This window comes from Pelophylax lessonae (genome assembly GCF_965119305.1).
Source record: "Pelophylax lessonae genome assembly, chromosome: 1".
Taxonomy (NCBI): domain Eukaryota; kingdom Metazoa; phylum Chordata; class Amphibia; order Anura; family Ranidae; genus Pelophylax; species Pelophylax lessonae.
Genome location: NC_138768.1, coordinates 798,847,893 through 798,865,922, shown reverse-complemented (window position 1 = coordinate 798,865,922; position 18,030 = coordinate 798,847,893). Strand labels below are relative to the sequence as shown.

At 41.7% G+C, this 18,030-nt stretch overlaps 1 protein-coding gene across 5 annotated transcripts in view; it reads left to right on the top strand.

Moving 5' to 3' along the window:
• The window catches only part of AFAP1 (actin filament associated protein 1), a 268,334-nt gene that overhangs the window by 229,967 nt on the left and 20,337 nt on the right, over window positions 1-18,030 (top strand). For 3 of the 5 annotated variants that reach the window (XM_082270839.1, XM_082270838.1, XM_082270840.1), the window contains exons 12-13: window positions 12,993-13,110; window positions 14,588-14,839. In XM_082270839.1, coding sequence (XP_082126965.1) covers window positions 12,993-13,110; window positions 14,588-14,839 — 370 coding nt within the window. The remainder of the gene's footprint in view (window positions 1-12,992; window positions 13,111-14,587; window positions 14,840-18,030) is intronic. The other 2 variants (XM_082270842.1, XM_082270841.1) reach the window with 1 other exon arrangement.

The following is an 18,030-nucleotide window of genomic DNA, read 5'->3' as shown; positions in this document are numbered from 1 at the left end:
CAAAGTGTAGGTGAAAAAATATATAAGGGTGTCAACAGAAAATGTTTTTTTGTGAGTAAATTAAATGAGATAAACAATCCGTGTGTTTATTAAATTTCATATAAAAAACAAATATAGTGATACATGTGCAATATGCATATCGAAAATGGTGGAAAAAAAAGAAAATAATGGGGGGGGGGGGGGTGTTCCCACCACCACCACAAGTGTTATATCAGGTATATACTTTTTTCTGATATATTTGTGCCACACAAGTATTGAAAATAAACAGGTGCTACTGTGCAGAGTTCGAAAATGACCACAACCACAAGTGTTATATCAGGACTTCCCTGATATATGTGCCACACATGTGCTAAAGGTAAGCAAAAGCTGCTGTGCAGAGTCCAAAAAGTCCACTAGGTGGCGTCTGCAATACGACCTGTACAGCTGTATGGGGGGTCTCTTCTCCGTATTTGGGGGAGCACTTCCGAGCCGGTGGTCTGGTGCCCTGATGATGTTTCTTCATCTGATGGTGAAAATGGAGTTCCTGAAGGATCAAAGGTCTCTGTTGTTTCTTCAATATTCTCCCGCTGTGGAATAATTGCTTCTACATAGAATTGGCCAGGCTTGGCATTTTCTTTGCGTGGATACGGGTATCCACGCAAAGAAAATGCCAAGCCTGGCCAATTCTATGTAGAAGCAATTATTCCACAGCGGGAGAATATTGAAGAAACAACAGAGACCTTTGATCCTTCAGGAACTCCATTTTCACCATCAGATGAAGAAACATCATCAGGGCACCAGACCACCGGCTCGGAAGTGCTCCCCCAAATACGGAGAAGAGACCCCCCATACAGCTGTACAGGTCGTATTGCAGACGCCACCTAGTGGACTTTTTGGACTCTGCACAGCAGCTTTTGCTTACCTTTAGCACATGTGTGGCACATATATCAGGGAAGTCCTGATATAACACTTGTGGTTGTGGTCATTTTCGAACTCTGCACAGTAGCACCTGTTTATTTTCAATACTTGTGTGGCACAAATATATCAGAAAAAAGTATATACCTGATATAACACTTGTGGTGGTGGGAACACCCCCCTCCCCCCCCCCCCATTATTTTCTTTTTTTTCCACCATTTTCGATATGCATATTGCACATGTATCACTATATTTGTTTTTTATATGAAATTTAATAAACACACGGATTGTTTATCTCATTTAATTTACTCACAAAAAAACATTTTCTGTTGACACCCTTATATATTTTTTCACCTACACTTTGGGGTAGTCACGTTTTTATACTGTAAGGTAGCGCCGATACCAATCGCCACATAATATATTTCACTTTCACCCTAGCACTTAAGGGTTGATTGGTGGCAGCTCACACCTTCTATTTATTTATCTATTTGTCCCCTCATATATCTTTAATCCATAGCGCTGGTCATTCTCCCTTTACCACACGCTGATATCCGCTTCCGATCCTGTCCATGAAATCCGGACAGATGGAAACCCTATTTTCATCCGTCCAGTGGTCCTGAATCGGATGGGATCGGATGAGAATGGACAGCGGAGATCTGACAGCTACGTCTCCGCACACAGAGCGGAGACGGAGCTGTCATCCGCCTGCTCATCGGGGATCGGCGGATCGATCCCCTGCTGAGCAGAGAACGGACCTCGTCGGACACTGACCTTGTGAAAGGACCCAAAATGTTTATTTGGATGAATGTCTTCAAGGGTGTAGTGCTGAGGTTAGCAAGTTACAAAGGGTTGTTGAGCTCTATAAAGTGCAAAATGTGCTGATTCTGTTGTTTTTTGTTTAGGGAATCAGTTGGCCATGCAGCAGGACTACCCAAGGGTTCTTACATAAAATCATATTCTGAGAGGCTTTGTTTTTTTTTTTTTAAATAATTGAATTAGTCCGTTTTTGGCATGCCCTCTAAATATGTAACTTGATAACCTCAGCACTACACCCTTGAAGACATTCATCCAAATATCCAAGATTTATTTGTGCTAATGAGGGAACTAAACACCATATTATCATAGCCTCCTCCTATACCGGTTGAACACTGATAACATGTACAGAACATATTGATAGGCTGACCAAACATCATAAAATGTTCCGGACTTCCACCCTCCCAGCCAGTGCAATGTGATCTCTGCACAGTTTATGTATTTGTGTTATTGGACTAAGCTTTTTATACATATAGTTTACCCACTCTATGTTCATACACCTTAAAAGAGGGGCAATGACTATGTCATCTTCTCTACTGACAGGTTTGGCATGCCTTGCATGACTATGGCATCTGATAATTGTTAATGTGGTTAGCTGGTTGACTGGGGTAGGAGGAGGGAGTAGCACCTTCAGAGTTAGCCTAGGACAACAGGAAGTATAAATCACGCCATGTTTATGATGCAGTGTTGGGGTCTGTAGAGAGGAACCCCCATCAAAATCTATTTTTTTGGATGCACCCCTTCAACAGTTTTACATTCTTTAACCTCCCTGGCGGTATGATTCTTTCCAATTTTAAGTGCTGAAAGCGGTAAGATTATTTTGCATGTAATTCTTAAGAATGAGCAGCCCAAACCAACTGTATACATATGATTTTTTTTTTCTGTGCGTTCTTTATAACCTCTCGGGTATGATAAAGTTTGAAACACAAAATCATAAACTATAATATAATAAAAAACTATAAATAAGTTAAAGTATGTATGTATATATTATATATATATATATATATATATATATATATGTATGTGTGTGTGTGTGTGTGTGTGTGTATATATATATATATATATATATATATATACATAAAAAGTACAGTAAAACTGCTGCAGGAAAGGGCACGGGGGGGGGGGGGCAAACTAATGTGGATTTATTTTATTTTGAACGGTATCAGTGTGTTTTACATTTGAATTTGCCGCCGGTTCCACCCCCCTGCGAACGTCACGTCGCAGGAGACAGAAGCTGGGGCACAGAGCGCATCAGGAGGAAAATCCGCCGCCACACACCGCCGGGATACATCGCTGGATCCCGATAACAAGGTAAGTAACCCCTCTACCAGGATCCAGCGATCTTCCTAGCGGTACCCCTAGTGGAGCTCAGGGTTACCGCTTTTGGCACTGAAATTTAACCCCGAACCACACTCGGGAATACCGCTAGGAAGGTTAAAATACTTTGGATTGGCAGCAATATCACCAGCAATTGATGCAACTTTGTGTAGGTGTCCATGTCATGATTGCCATCATAGCTCATGTGGGTTCATAACACGCACAGCCTTGGTTGTATTGTGGGAGTTATCCCGCTAAGGAGGAAGAAGTGCCACATGTAGATATTCAGATTACTGCATGTATACCTGGCACAGCTATTATAAACCATAATGGGTTGTTTCTATGCTCACACTAGAAATGGTTATGTGATCTCATAATTTTGGTGCAGACAGTGTATTATACTTAATGTTCTCCACCCAGTTATGGGTAGGTGGATACGTGCACATTTTCCCCCCATGGATAGAATGTCTTGCATATTTTACTGAACACATAATAGTCACGTCTTGATGGAAGAAGCTAAATTCTTACTAGAAGCCAAAAATATGATTTATGCTCCCTAGTGCAAACTGAATGCACAATATAATTTGGGAATAATTTCATGTGAACTGATCATTGTGAACACTCTTCAACACCCAATTCGTTCAATTCACAAGTTCGCTTCTGCTTTGTAGAAGACAGGTGCTCCTGAAATAATAACTCCAGGGGTATACAGTATGTAAACGTTGCCTTTGGTTCATAGATGCATTCCTGCAAAAAATCACTTTTCAGTTCAGCTGGCAGTTTCCTGAAATTTGTTCCGATTTGCTTGATACCAGCTGAAAGCTAGTTGCAGGATTGCTTGCCCACTAGGCTGATCAGTTCCCCCGGGGGGGGGGGGGGGGAAGAGTACCGATGCTGACCATAGTCATGACATGGCACTGATTGTACAATCACTGCACAACCTTAATCAGATTCACTAGGAGCTTTGGATACACGAATATCTAGGACATATCTAATAACCCATTCAGTTACTGTACATGGAATTTCAGCCTGGGTTCACACTGGTGCATGGCGGGGAGCCGCATGTAATTCAGATAGGAATCGCATCGCATTCCTGTTCAAATCACGTGATTCTATTTTGTAAGGCTCAAATCGCACTGCACCTGCACGCACCTTTTTTTGGCGCACTGGATTTGGATCTTATGGGTGTTTTGTGATCTGATTCTGCCATTCGCACTGCGTTTTCAAACTGTTTTTGCGGTGTTAAGTTTAACATTGACCCCCACAGCAGTTCGCATGAAAGGAGTGCGATTGTGATGCGGTGCAGGAAATGCACAGGAATCGCTGCAAATTCTGCACCACATCACTGTGAATCAGGGCTTATACTACATAGTTGTTGGTCAAGTTAAGACTAGACATACATTCATCCATTTTTTTTTTTTTTTTTTTTATCTGATTGTTGAACCAATGGAATATTGAACGCAATCATTTGATACAACACCAAATGGCACATTTACATGCAGTAATCCAGGTTTTTGTTGTAATTCATTGACTGTTGCTCTATAACTTATAATTCTGAATCTCAATTGAGAACATTTTCAGACTCAGTTGGACAATGGTACAGCAGCAATCAGCTGAGAGAACCCAAAAGTTTCACTGCAGCAAAAGAAGTAAAAGTAATTCTGCCCTGGACAGAACTTCACTTTCTAGCCATATCCATTGGTAGGTAGACTTCCTCAGCAGACCACCTGGACCTGGAGGAGCGATTTCTACACCACGACTTGTTTTCAGAATGGTGTCGCAGGTGGAGGACACTGGAAGTGGACCTCCTAAGCTTCAGGTTTAGAAACAAAGTACCAGTTTGTCTCAGGGTACAGGCATTATTCAGCAAAAGCAGTGGATGCTTTGGAGGACTGTGGAATTAGTTCACTCTGATCTATGCTTTTCCTCTTTGCTTAGCAGGATTGAGATGGAGAGCATTCTGGTGATCTTCATTGCTGCAGACACTCTGGCAAAGCCCAAGGGGTGTCTGCCAGCAGTCTTACTAGGTCTGTGTATCACATCTGGTAAGACTGCTGGCGAACGCCCCTTGGGCTTAGCTAGATTGTCAGGATCTTTTGTTTCAAATACCAATTTATCATCTTGCTTCAGTTGTTGACTTTAATGGCACAGCTGCTGAAACCCAGGCTTTGAGAGCCAGGGGCATCTTAGAATCTGTAATATGTATGATGCTAAAGGATTAGGAAGGATACTTTCTACGAGGTCTAATGTTGCACAAGAAAGGTATGCGCCACTTGTGTGTGAGTCTCGGGCTTCCACCCATGGATTTTGTCTGTAAAAAGAATCCTCTGCTTTATGCTGCTGGGTCTCTGATTTGGCACTTAGTACTATTAAAGGACAGGTTTCTGTTTAAGATACAGTTGGCCACTTACTCCTTCTTTAAGATTTTTGTACAGGGAATTTCACATGCAGCACCCCCTGTTTGTTCACCTGTGACTCCATCTGATCTGGATCTGATTTTCTATGCGCTTCAGAAACTGCAATTATTTCCTTCTTTCAAGCTCATGGTCTTATGTATCTGCTTCCACCCTTTCCTTTCAAGGCTTACTCTACTAGATTCATGTGTGCTTATTGGGCTTTTCGGCATCAAGCATCGGTTTCCCAAACATGCAAGGCTGCCACCTCTTCTGTTCATAAGTTATCTAAGTTCTAGCAGGTGGATGTTGCAGCTTTTCGGCATCAAGCATCGGTTTCCCAAACATGCAAGGCTGCCACCTCTTCTGTTCATAAGTTATCTAAGTTCTAGCAGGTGGATGTTGCAGCCTCATCTAAAGCCAGCTTCGGGCGAAATGTCTTACAGGTGGCTATTTGAGCTGCAGGTAGTTCTCAGTCCTCTTATTTTTGGACCTGTTAGTGTTTGTATGCTTGTCTGGCATTCCGTCGATTGGGCAGCTCTGGATGACACACATCATGGTTCTCGCAATGGACAAGAAAGAAAATTTGATTTTTGAACTCACTGTAAGGGCTTTTGAATGGCTACTGCTGGGGCTGTACACATGCATTGTGGCCACAACATGAATTATACCATTGTTGTACGTGAATGGTAGCAAGCCCTCTGCAACCACGTGTAGGGATCGGGGTTAAAGCAGGCGGTGATTCAATGCCTCCTCATGGCCTGTCAAATGCTCTCTTTAAGAAGCACTGCTAGTGTCAATGAGTCCTTAAATTCTTTTCTTGGAGTCCATTGAGAGACACAAGTCCCATCCTTCTCTGTTTATGATCTTATTCTGAGTACTTTGCTATAAAACTGAAGCATGGTCATAGTACTAGTATTGGTGATACCCTGGGCTAGCTTACAGTTGTTTTTCTTTTTTTTTTTCCCCCCAGTGTCCTATCCTCCTGTAGGCATCAGTATAGCTCAAGAGTGAAAGAGTTCATGTGTTCCTTAATGGACTCCTAAGCAAAAAGGATTTTATCTTCTCTCTGTTAAAGTGATGCATTTGACACTTCTGGGAGTGTCTGATGCCTGTGCCCCCCACTGAACGCAGTGGTTCTAAAAACAGTTGGTGGAAGGTAATGTGAGCGTCGGACAATCCTGAAAGTCAGAGACTGAATATTATGGCCCCAATCAGACTTGCAAATGGGGCTGTCACCAAATACATGTGAAAATCCCGGCGGATGTTCCCAGGGATTAGATGCAGGAGACCTCACTAAAATCAACAGGGGCGCTGACAACTCCCGCAGGTAATCGCACCCGTTGGCACGTACCCAATCATGGAGTGATTACCTGTGGGTGATTATCTCTGGATGCAGACAGTCTTTTTTTGGGGCTGATCACTTGCAGGTATTCTCGCCATGAGCATTTACATGTGAGAAGCCACAATTTCAGTGTTGCTTACAGCATCTTATCGCCGAGACTTTTCGTTTGCAGGGACCTACTATTAGGATTTTTTTTGTGGGGAGGGAAACAATTGTTGTTTTCAATTTACCAAAAGTTGGTGGACTGATTTCCATGGAAGTTTTAGACCCGCAAGCTGTGAACAGTATTGTGACCATCATTATCCTGTGAATTCATAGGATCGCAGGACAGGGTGGATAAATCACAGGGCTATGTGCGTTTTTGCAAAGCTTTTCAAAGGCAAAACTGTACAAATATAGGTGTTTCAGTTGGGTATTTAGTGGTTTGGCAAGAGTTCACCTCTTAACTGGAAGTTACTTACTAAAGCAGGCTTTAATGGGATATGGTAGAAATTCTAATGTCTAGTTTGATTCATTTGAAAGTGATATGTTTATACATAAAGACTTTAGTTTAAATTTTCTCTGTCTTATTTAATTTTCTTTATTTGTAGAAACCTGCATTAAACCACATTTTGGCTTATTTTCTGTGTCTGCTCCCGGTAGTCTTATTTCAAGGAAATAAAGTCAATAGACATATAATCTTCCTTCCACTAAAATGCTATTCTCCTTAATATTTATGAAAACTGGAATAACCTATGTCCTGTCTGTCTTATGCACACTGCCATCCTGTGGATGATATGTGAACTGCAGGACAAACAGAGCCTCTCGGCCTTTTGGCTAAAATGTATCTGTTCTTTTCAGTTTTTGGCATTAAGAAAGCTGACACCTTGTGTAGACAGGGGGTATTGGTTATTATTTTTCTGATGTAAGAAGGTGGAAAATGTGGGAGGGATCCTTTTTTTTCTTGGGTTTAATCTTGCCTAGTTTGCCAGGCTTGTCCCTGGTTAAAATCAAGGCTAAAGGCCCGTACACACGTACCGATCGTCGTCATACAAACGTCGGCGGACGAAAGATCTGCCGATTGTACGCTTGTTAGTATGGTGCCTCCGACAGCTGTCTGCGCACATTCTGCGGACAAGAGTCTTTCTTGCAAACATAAAAATTTTTGTATGCCGACACCAGAACGGACGATTGTTCGCCAGTCAGTACAGAAATCAGCCGACAGACCGCAGATTTGCAAGACTGGGCATGCTCAGAAAAGAAAAAACACAGGGAAAGTTAACCATTACATGACATCACTTCTGCAGTCAGCTGAAGTCGGCGGACAAAATTCTTGTGCTGTCTTTGCACTTTTCAACAGACATCGACATCCCGGGGAGAAAAGACGAACGTTTGTATGACGACGATCGGTACGTGTGTACGGGGCTTAATACCTTCTTGATTTGAATACATTTGTCTGGCCTGAGGTTGGGAGGAGCAAGGAGCTCCTGGTGAGGTGCTCCCTGGGGGGTGGTGTCCCAGGGGTGCCAGTAACTTGATCACGTCACTTTTATGCTTTTCTTGCTCTGCTCCTTTTAGCTAACTGGAGAAAATGTTTTATACTGGCCGGAAGGCCTGCCATGGCCTTCAGGTATTTTGCCTTTCTCCATCTGGAGGAGTCTGTCTTTGGGAGAGCCCCTAACCAAGTACTTAGTGGACCGGCTTCAGGTGGTCCCTAAGGAGTGGGGTCGACCTGGCTTCAGCCTAGGTAGATCATGATGTTCCTTGCCTTTATTAGAAGCCTTGCGCCCCCGAGGTTCAGGGTTAGAGGCCCTTCATCTGTGGCTATTCTTTACCCTCTGTGCACTGTTTTGTGTGCTGTGATTTCATGGGTCACTTTTTTGTTCACATGGGTTCCACAGGACTGCACTGCGGAGCTTCATAAAAAAAAGAGGAATTACAGAGGAAGTTCCTTTCTGAAGGCCTCTACAACAGTATATGGCTTAATTTCTCTTCATGGACATGTCTGAGATAATTAGTGTTCTCTTAAGCTGACCAGATGCATTACAGTTTGGTTATTTATTCTATCTACAATCTAATTAGGTGGAACTGAAGTTCTACTGGCACAAACTGTAAGCAGACAGGCTCTTTATTGCAGAAGAAACATGCAATGTTTCTTCTGCAGTAAAACACACATATGAGACTGCTCGCTGTCTCCTCCAGCATGCAAACTTGTGACTGACACTTGCACATGTGCAGGATTGGCATCATCCTGCTCTAGCTAATAAATATGGCCAAAGACCGGCACCCAGAAGAAGATGCCAGTGCTAGTGAGGGATGTGGGGCCTTTGAAGAAAAGTTAAGATTAGTTTTGCTTAAAGAGGAAGTAAACCCTCATAAAAAAAACCTGCAAAGAAAAAGGCATAATGAGCTAGTATGCATTTCCTTAAAAAGAAGCCCCCGCAGTGCCGCCCGCTCAGCGACAGGGCAGCCGACATGTCCGGCCGTCCTGCTTCCTCCGGCCATCTGATTGCGGCATAGGGCTCTAAAGGAACGGCACGGGTGGCCGTTCCTTCAGAGCACATACGCCAATGACGTCATCGGCTGCATGCAATGTAAATATCTCCTAAACGGTGCATGTTTAGGAGATATTTATAGCACCTATAGGTAAGCCTTAATATAGGCTTACCTATAGGTTAAAGACTTTAAGGTGAGTTTACAACCTCTTTAAGATTTTCCAGCAATTCTCTAGGGCAAGGGTCTACAGCTAATTCTTAAAATGTATTAGGTAGGATCTCACACTATAAATAGGAAAAACGAGTAACATACACCAATCACCCATAACATTATGACCACTCGCCTTATATTGAGTATGGCCCCCTTTTGCTAAAACAGCCCTGACCCATTGAGACATGGACACCAAAGTAACATCCACATGAATGGGAGGACCCAAGGTTTCCCAGCAGAACATTGCCCAAAGCATTACACTGCCTCTGCCGACTTGCCTTCTTATACCGCATCCTGGTGCCATCTCTTGCCCAGGTAAGTGACACACATGCACCCGGCCATCCACATGATGTAAAAGAAAACTTGATTCATCAGACCACGCCACCTTCTTCCATTGCTCCGTAGTCCAGTTCTGATGGTAATGTGACCATTGTAGAAGCTTTAGGCTGTGGACATGGGTCACCATGGACTTCACAGCCCCATACACAACAAACAGTGATGCCCATTAATTTCTGCTTTCACCACATAAACTTCATGGACATGTTCACTTTCTGCCTACTATATCCCCACCAATTTTCAGATGCCATTGTAAAGAGATATTCCCTTTACCTACAGTGGTCAACATGTTATGGCTGATCAGAGTATGTGGCCACCTTTACACAGTTTATTATTTAAAGCTGGACTCTGCACTGTTCTTTCAGGCTCACATCCAATCTCTGTCCAAATCATTCCGCCTTAACCTCCGCAACATCTCTAGAATACGCCCCTTTTTAACCAAGGACACCACCAAGCTTCTAATTCACTCCCTGGTTATCTCTCGTCTCGACTACTGCAACTCCCTCGTCATTGGATTACCCTTACATAGATTATCCCCCCTTCAATCCACAATGAATTCTACTGCAAGACTTATCCACCTTACCAACCGTTCAGTGTCCTCCACCCCTCTCTGCCAATCCCTTCACTGGCTTCCACTCACCCAACGAATAAAATTCGAAGCCAGCTACATCACTAACCTGATCTCAAAATATAAACCAAGCCGCTCTCTTCGGTCCTCCCAAGACCTCCTGCTCTCTAGCTCCCTTGTCACCTCCTCCCATGCTCGCCTCCAGGATTTCTCCAGAGCTTCTCCCATTCATTGGAACTCTCTTGGAGCTCTCTACCCCAATCTGTTACACTGTCCCCTAATCTATCCATCTTTAGACGATCCCTGAAAAGCCTTCCCGGCTACTAACCAATACTGTTTCACTTTCTCCATCAGCTCATCCCCCACAGCTATTACCTTTTGTATCAATTGACCCTCCCTTTTAGATTGTAAGCTCTAACGAGCAGGGCCCTTTGATTCCTTTTGTACCAAATTATATTTGTAACTGTAAAGTCTGCCTTCATTTTGTTAAGCTCTGTGCAAACTTTTGGCGCTATATAAATCCTGTATAATAATAATAATAAAAAAAAGCTGAACCCTGTTTGTTACACACCTATTTTCCCCCTCACCTAACTCTGTCGTAACTTTTTAGGGAGTGAAGACCGGTAATCCACCACCAGTGCATTCCAGCCCACCACCAACAAATCTTGTTGCTTGAGTAGGGCTACCATAATGGATAATAATGAGCATTTCTCATGCTGAAATTGTAGGATATCATACACCAAGACTTTTCAAAACATTGGTAAATCTCTAGGTAAGGGCAATGAAAAAAAGGGAGGAAGAGTGTGCTGCTTTCCTAGGGTCACATAACAATGAATCCTAGGCCTAGGAAGGACTTGTTCATGAAGGCTGCTTATTTCAGGGTCCAAACAATAGTGATTGACTGGAAAAATCCAATCTGGCATATCACTTTGTCCTGGAGAGTGCTCAGGGATATCAGGGAGACCAATTCTTGTGATATGAACCTTTTCAAAAATCCAAAGGCATTTTAAAGTATATATTTAAACAAAATATATTGTTGCACATTCCTTTAATGTCAAAACATTTGATTCTGTGTTTTTTTTTTTTTTTTTTAATATGTCCTGTTTTCAGTTGAATAAGCAAGCAAGGTGTATCTACAGGAACCCTTTCCTAGGGTGACCAAGCTTACTTAGTTCTGCTGCAGCGTTGTCACCCTTTGCAGGCACTGTCACCCCTTGTTGTAGTCAACACAATAAAACTGTGTGATGATACAAACTAAAGTATTCTTTTGTAAAGGTTCCATTTTACTTTAAAGTGGACCTCCTCTCTAACAGCCCAAAGTCCATGAGGAGTCCCTTGCCAGCGTAGCCATCTTCTTCCCTGGTGACGGTCTTCAGGTATCTTCTTCGGCTGGTACAGGATTGACTGATAAAACTAATGTGATGGGAGGGAGATAACATCTTAATTATTTTCCAGCCTTTCCACGCCTTATACGAGCACCCTGGGAACATGCTGAGAACACAGCGAAATATAGGACTTAATTCATAGCCCTGTGAGATACAGTAGTGATTTATATTGTCATTTCTGGTACCACTCTATAATAAATTATCAAAGAGAAATTAGAACTTGATTATATGGGAGTTTTTTTTCTTGCTCAGATACATTGTGAAGAATCTGGAAGGATTTGGAGCACAGCGGGGTGGATTTACTAAAGGCAAATAGACTGTGCACTCTTCAAATGCAGTCCTTTTCCTTATGAAATGTAAATGTAGAAAAGCCTCACTTTGTAAAGAATACCCAATCAGCTGCAAGGAAAATTAAAAATAAAATAAAAAAAGCTGCATTTCTCTTTCGTTCATTGACAGACACAGCTCCTAATCTTCTTAATCATTGGTTATACTGGTCTCTACAGGAGTATGATAATAGGTGGAAAAAAAGTCTGGCTACACCTATGGGCAGTCCCAGGGGGTATACGCCCTCTCTGCTATAGGTACTCTTATACAGCAGAGTGTCTCATGTCTATGGTGGCCCAATCGGATTCAGGATCTGAGGAGACAGATGAGGCAGGGGTGCTTTTTGATAGCTCGTCGCCCAAAAAACTACCTCCACCCTGGGACACAAAGGACTCCAGGACCGCCGTCAGTGCATTGATGGATGGTTGGGACCTGGAGGGCCCCGCAGCCTCTGAGAGGGGTTAGCATAGCTGCTGTGTGTGCTTCTCTCCTCTCACAGTTGGAGTGTATTCTCCAGGAGTGCAATAAACGTGAATAAGTAATAGAGATAAGTGCTGAAGATGGCATGCACCTTGTTTGGCTTAATTCAGTGTGCTTGCACGTTTTTGCAAAGTTACTTAATTTCTTGAATTTAGCTTTAATGCTGAAAGCATGTTGTGTTTGGCATTCTACTTACACCCATGTACAGAAAGCCCTATACAAATTCATAGAATCAGTACATGTGAATGTTTAGCATCTACATTTTCCAGAGTGCACATCGGATGGCTTTTCTGTGATAGAAACTTTCCAACTTCTCCAACGGGGAAATATGGGAGCACGATAAAAAGACTAATCAGCTAAAATGTGTGGATAAGTATATAAACATTATTTGACTGAAGTACGCCTATTGTCACTAAATAATACATCTTCCTCTGTTTTTGCACTTTTAGTTTTATGAACAGAAGGGTAATATCGACTAGGCCCTATCGAGAAGCCCCTACAAATGGCTATTCCTGCCCCAGCAGCCTGGCTCTTCATTATGATGATGTTCCATGTATTAATGGATTGGTAAGAAAGAATGTGTATACACACACACACACACACTTTTGTGATCTCCGTAAGGCATAGACATATACCAACACTAATAAAACATTACACATATGGTGCCACAATTACATGCTGAGAGCTTTCAGTACTCCTAAGATATTGGGAGTGGGGCTAGGTTCATTCATCCTTATTTTGGAGGTATAAGAGGTCCCGTGTTCCACTAAGGAAAGTGAAAAGTACGAGGGACGTTCACGTCAAACCGGAACTTTTGCATTTATATAATAAAAGAGCAAATTTCAAGTGGAAACTGCATTTTTTTTTCAACAAACTCGCTTGCTAATTTTATACATTTATCTCAGCATTTAACTAATGCATGGAAAGATTTGGCATAGAAAGATTTGTCGGCACAGCTGAACCATCCCAGGGCAGTTTGCTTTACTTTGTCTACAGAAAGATTCATATCTTGTGAAATTTCACGACCGGTTATGTGGCGATTATCCAGGATCAGGTGTTGCATGTGCTGAAGGTTCACAGGAATGACTGCTGTAGGCTGGGAACCACCACAGCCAGGATCGTTACTCACAGAAGTACTTTGAAACGTTTACACCATTCAAATGTCTTACTGCAGCTGAGAATCTCATCGTACTGTGCTTGTGGTCTTCTGTATATATCCCTGGGGTTTTACGCTCTTCTTCACAAGAAACTTCATCACCATACGATGTTCCATACATGCACGAACACTGTTGTCTGCCATCTTGATTAACACTCTCTGGACTGGCACACAACATGTGCGCCGCCTATCAGTAATAGGACACACTTGCCACTTACTACTGTGTGTAGTACCGCCACACTAGCATCCCTTTTTATACCTGTAAAATTAAAAGTTCTGGTTTGACTTGAACATCCCTCGTATGTAAAAATTACACTTTCAATGAGTTGATGGGCAATGCACATTGCATGGTGGGATTCAGGTGCTGCTTAACCACCTAATAGTCAAGCAGCATAGATGTACAATTTTACCTGCAGTGTATTTTTGCTCTAAAGTGTACAAATGTGCTTTCCATTTTCCTGTTTTGTCAAACACACATGCATGCATACAACCATGGACATGTGCGCATGGGAAGCCGTGTTAAAGCATGCACATGAATTCCTCCATCCTTCCCTGAAAGCCCCATGGGACCACTGGACCTCCACGTATGGGGTACACAAGTTGGCTCTTCCCACCACTTCCCATAATGTAATACTTGGTACCTGAACATCCAATTACCCAACATTGTCACATTGGTGTGGCGATGAGGAGTACCTAGCGATGTTGTATTAATATAATTGTCATACTTACCAACTCTCTGTACAGTTCTGTGTGGCTGTTGGCTGGATTCTGTCCTAAATGCATGCTTGGACTGTAATTATAATCAGGCTTTCTCTACATTCTATTTATTATCTGTCTGCCTTTCAGTCTTTGCATGTTCTTAAACAGTTCAAGTATGTGTAATTTCAGTGGAGACCGGATGAGGACTTTGCTCCGTCCTATAACAGAAAAAAAGAAGAAGTGCATTATGATGAAGCAGATGTGTACGATAACTTACCGTCTCCGAAAATCTTTGCACGCTACTCACCTGCTGACAAAAAGGCCAATAGGTTATCCACTGACAAACTGTCTTCTAACCACTACAAATCTCCTGTCTCCTCCAGTCTGTCTTCTCAATCTGTCACTAACAACTCTTCTCTGGGGAGGGCGTCCCCGACTCAGGTACACCTGATTGCTTATGTCTGTGTGTTCGCTGCATGTGCCTTCGTGCAAGTGCTTTTGCCATGATCCTGGTGGGCAGTGGATAATTGATCCCTAGATAAAATCCTGAAAGTGCAGCTGCATAGCTGAACACACATGTCTTGTATAAGATGAAAAAAATATTTAACTCCAAAGCCCTGTGGCTGATTAGGGCCTTACATTTTCAATACACTTTCAGTGTAAACCTGCGGTGGGGATTCAGATTCAGAATACTAAAGGGAAATTATTAAGATATAAATACATTTAACCAAAAAAACTAAAAAAAAAAAAAAAAAAAAAAAAAAAAACAAGAAAACAAAAAAATCGCAATACCAGACAGAGACAAGACACTATAACAATAAAATTACCAATAACAGCAATTAATACCAAATAAAACTGAATTAATACTATACTGTAATATACCATACGCTCCTATTAAAATACTGCATAAAAAAAATATAACCCCTAATGAAAAATCACAAGGTGTTAGCGATCAGCCTTGATCAGGAAACCTGTACAAATCAATGACAGGCTGACAAACGCTGCTGTGGTGCTTGTCTTTTTGCATGTATCTGCACATCAAGAGTTTACATTCAATAAGGGACAGATGAGTTGCCCTAGACACAAAATGTCTGTGTCCAAGGGTGATCATCTGTCCTTAAAGTGGTTGCAAACCTCAGATATGAAATACAAACAAAGCATAGTCCTCTATAGTGCGTACTTCTCAATTAAGAGCACTAAGTGTTGTTTCTGTCTGCTGCTTCATTCCTTTTCTATAAGCTGAATCACTGCTGACAAGTTTTCCTGACACCAAGAGAAAAAAGGTTACAGGGGAGGGACCTCCAGCTGATTTACAGCCTTAGCTCTGTTCCTGTGTGGAGGGAGGTGTCTCTTCCCTCCAATCAACTTTCAGAGCTCTCCTCGCTGAGCTCTGCAGAGTGTAATTTCAGCTCTCCGCCCCCTTTTTTTTCTGAATTCTCACCTAAGCTTTAAAAATCTCGACTTTGAACTGATGTAGAAAGGTGAAGACTGCAGATAGACTTATGTAGGAGGATTTGTTTCATCTCTGTGTATCACCTGAGGTCAGTTACTTCACTGGGTATATGTGAGGGTTTACAACCACTTTTACTGCATGTAACTGCTCAATGTGCAGTTATATGTGGACAGATGCGTGTGCTTGTCAGCCTATCATTTGTTTGTTCAGGCTTCTTGCCCATGGCTGATGGAGATGTATGGCCCTAGTCAGTCGTGTGAATGAGGCTTTATAGGCTTTTGCTGAACTAAAGGCACTTGTGCAAGTTACATTTTAAAGACTTGTCAGAAGATGTTGTTTGACTCCCAGTAAACTTGGCTATTCACTGCATAGAAGGATAGTAGAATTTTGCAGAAATTACAATAAATTCTGACGTTGGTCACCATGCTGTATGCCATATATAAGAGGGTGTTTATTTTTGTGCCACTGTAAAGCCACAGTAGTATGTGTAGATGGATGGGTGGAAAGATCGATAGATTCAGATAAATAAATATAATCGATTGAGATAGATTCTGAAGGATAGATAGATTCAGATATACTCAGGTATATAGTTAGACAAAAGACTGCTTCTGGTAGGTAGGTAGGTAGGTAGGTAGGTAGGTAGATTTGTAAATTCTGAGTAGATGGCTAAAGATTGGTTCAGATAAATGCCATAGAATTTTATGATATCCAAGCAAACATTGTTTGTATCCTGACTTAACGGATACAGAATATCTGCCTTTTAAAAAATATGCAAACCGTCCTGGCAGCTTACCCCGAACCTCCTGCATTCCCTAAAGCCAATGAATTATCAGTGACCCTCCATTTACTTTCACAAGTGTTTTTATCTCCCACTCTGGGTGGTTGGACTTGCAGAGACCAGATTAACATTCCATGCTGGTGAGTCTAAGCACCACTGCTGACATTAAGTGATTTTTATGAAACGCAAGACTATATAATTATCTTCCATTGACTGTATCACAGTGGTATGCAGCATTTTCTCCTCTCAAAGTGAATGATGTTAAAGTAACCAAAATAAAAGCATATTGACATTCAAATTCCAATAAAATATAAGGACAAAAATAAAATTAAAACGTTTAAAGCCTCAGGGTAATAGAACAACCACTATTTATTAGTTCATACGTGTATAGTAATTTGTATGTTAAGCCTGCTAATGTTAGTTTTGTGTGTAGAGTCACATGAACAGGTAAAATATATAATAATAATTGAAGTTATTTTGCCAACCCTGATGAAGTTCCTCCACTGGTATCCTCCCTCACTGCTACTGTCCCTGTGTCAACCCCATTTACAACCAGTTGGAAATCCTCAACATCCATGAGGCAACATCTGTAGTAAGGCTAAAATTCACCAAATCTGGATCTGTATCAGACCGGTTAATCAAACCATATGTACTGGTTTCCCTATTACCCTTCATCTAAATTTTCTGCTTCATAGAAGTCCTTCCATATTAGATTTTTTTTTTCGGGTAGAGGACAGGTTTTCTTTGCAAGGAATTTAGTAATTTTGAGACCCCAAAGGGGAGATCACATTCTGCCCCCAGTGCAAATCTAATATGTCAAGCCTAGAGTAAGTGACTTCAACAAAAATATTTCTATGAAAGGCTAATACATTTATTGTAGGTAAATGGGTAAAACAAAGCGGACTACAGAAAATATTCTACTTTGAAAGGGTTATTTTATTGGCGTAATCTCAAAGGAAACATTTCTCTGCTAAACACTTTCTAGATGTATGTAATTGCGTCCTTAAACACCTAACTACTACTCCATGACCCTTAACAACTTCTAATCTAGCCTTTATTTCTTCCCCTGATGGTTATTTATAGTGCCTTGCTAAAGTATTCGGCCCCCTTGAACTTTTCGACCTTTTGCCACATTACAGGCTTCAAACATAAAGATATAAAACTGTAATGTTTTGTGAAGAATCAACAACGAGTGGGACACAATCATGAAGTGGAACGACATTTATTGGATATTTCAAACTTTTTTAACAAATAAAAAACTAAAAAATTGGGCGTGCAAAATTATTCAGCCTCCTTAAGTTAATACTTTGTAGCACCACCTTTTGCTGCGATTACAGCTGTAAGTCGCTTGGGGTATGTCTCTATCAGTTTTGCACATCGAGAGACTGAAATTTTTGCCCA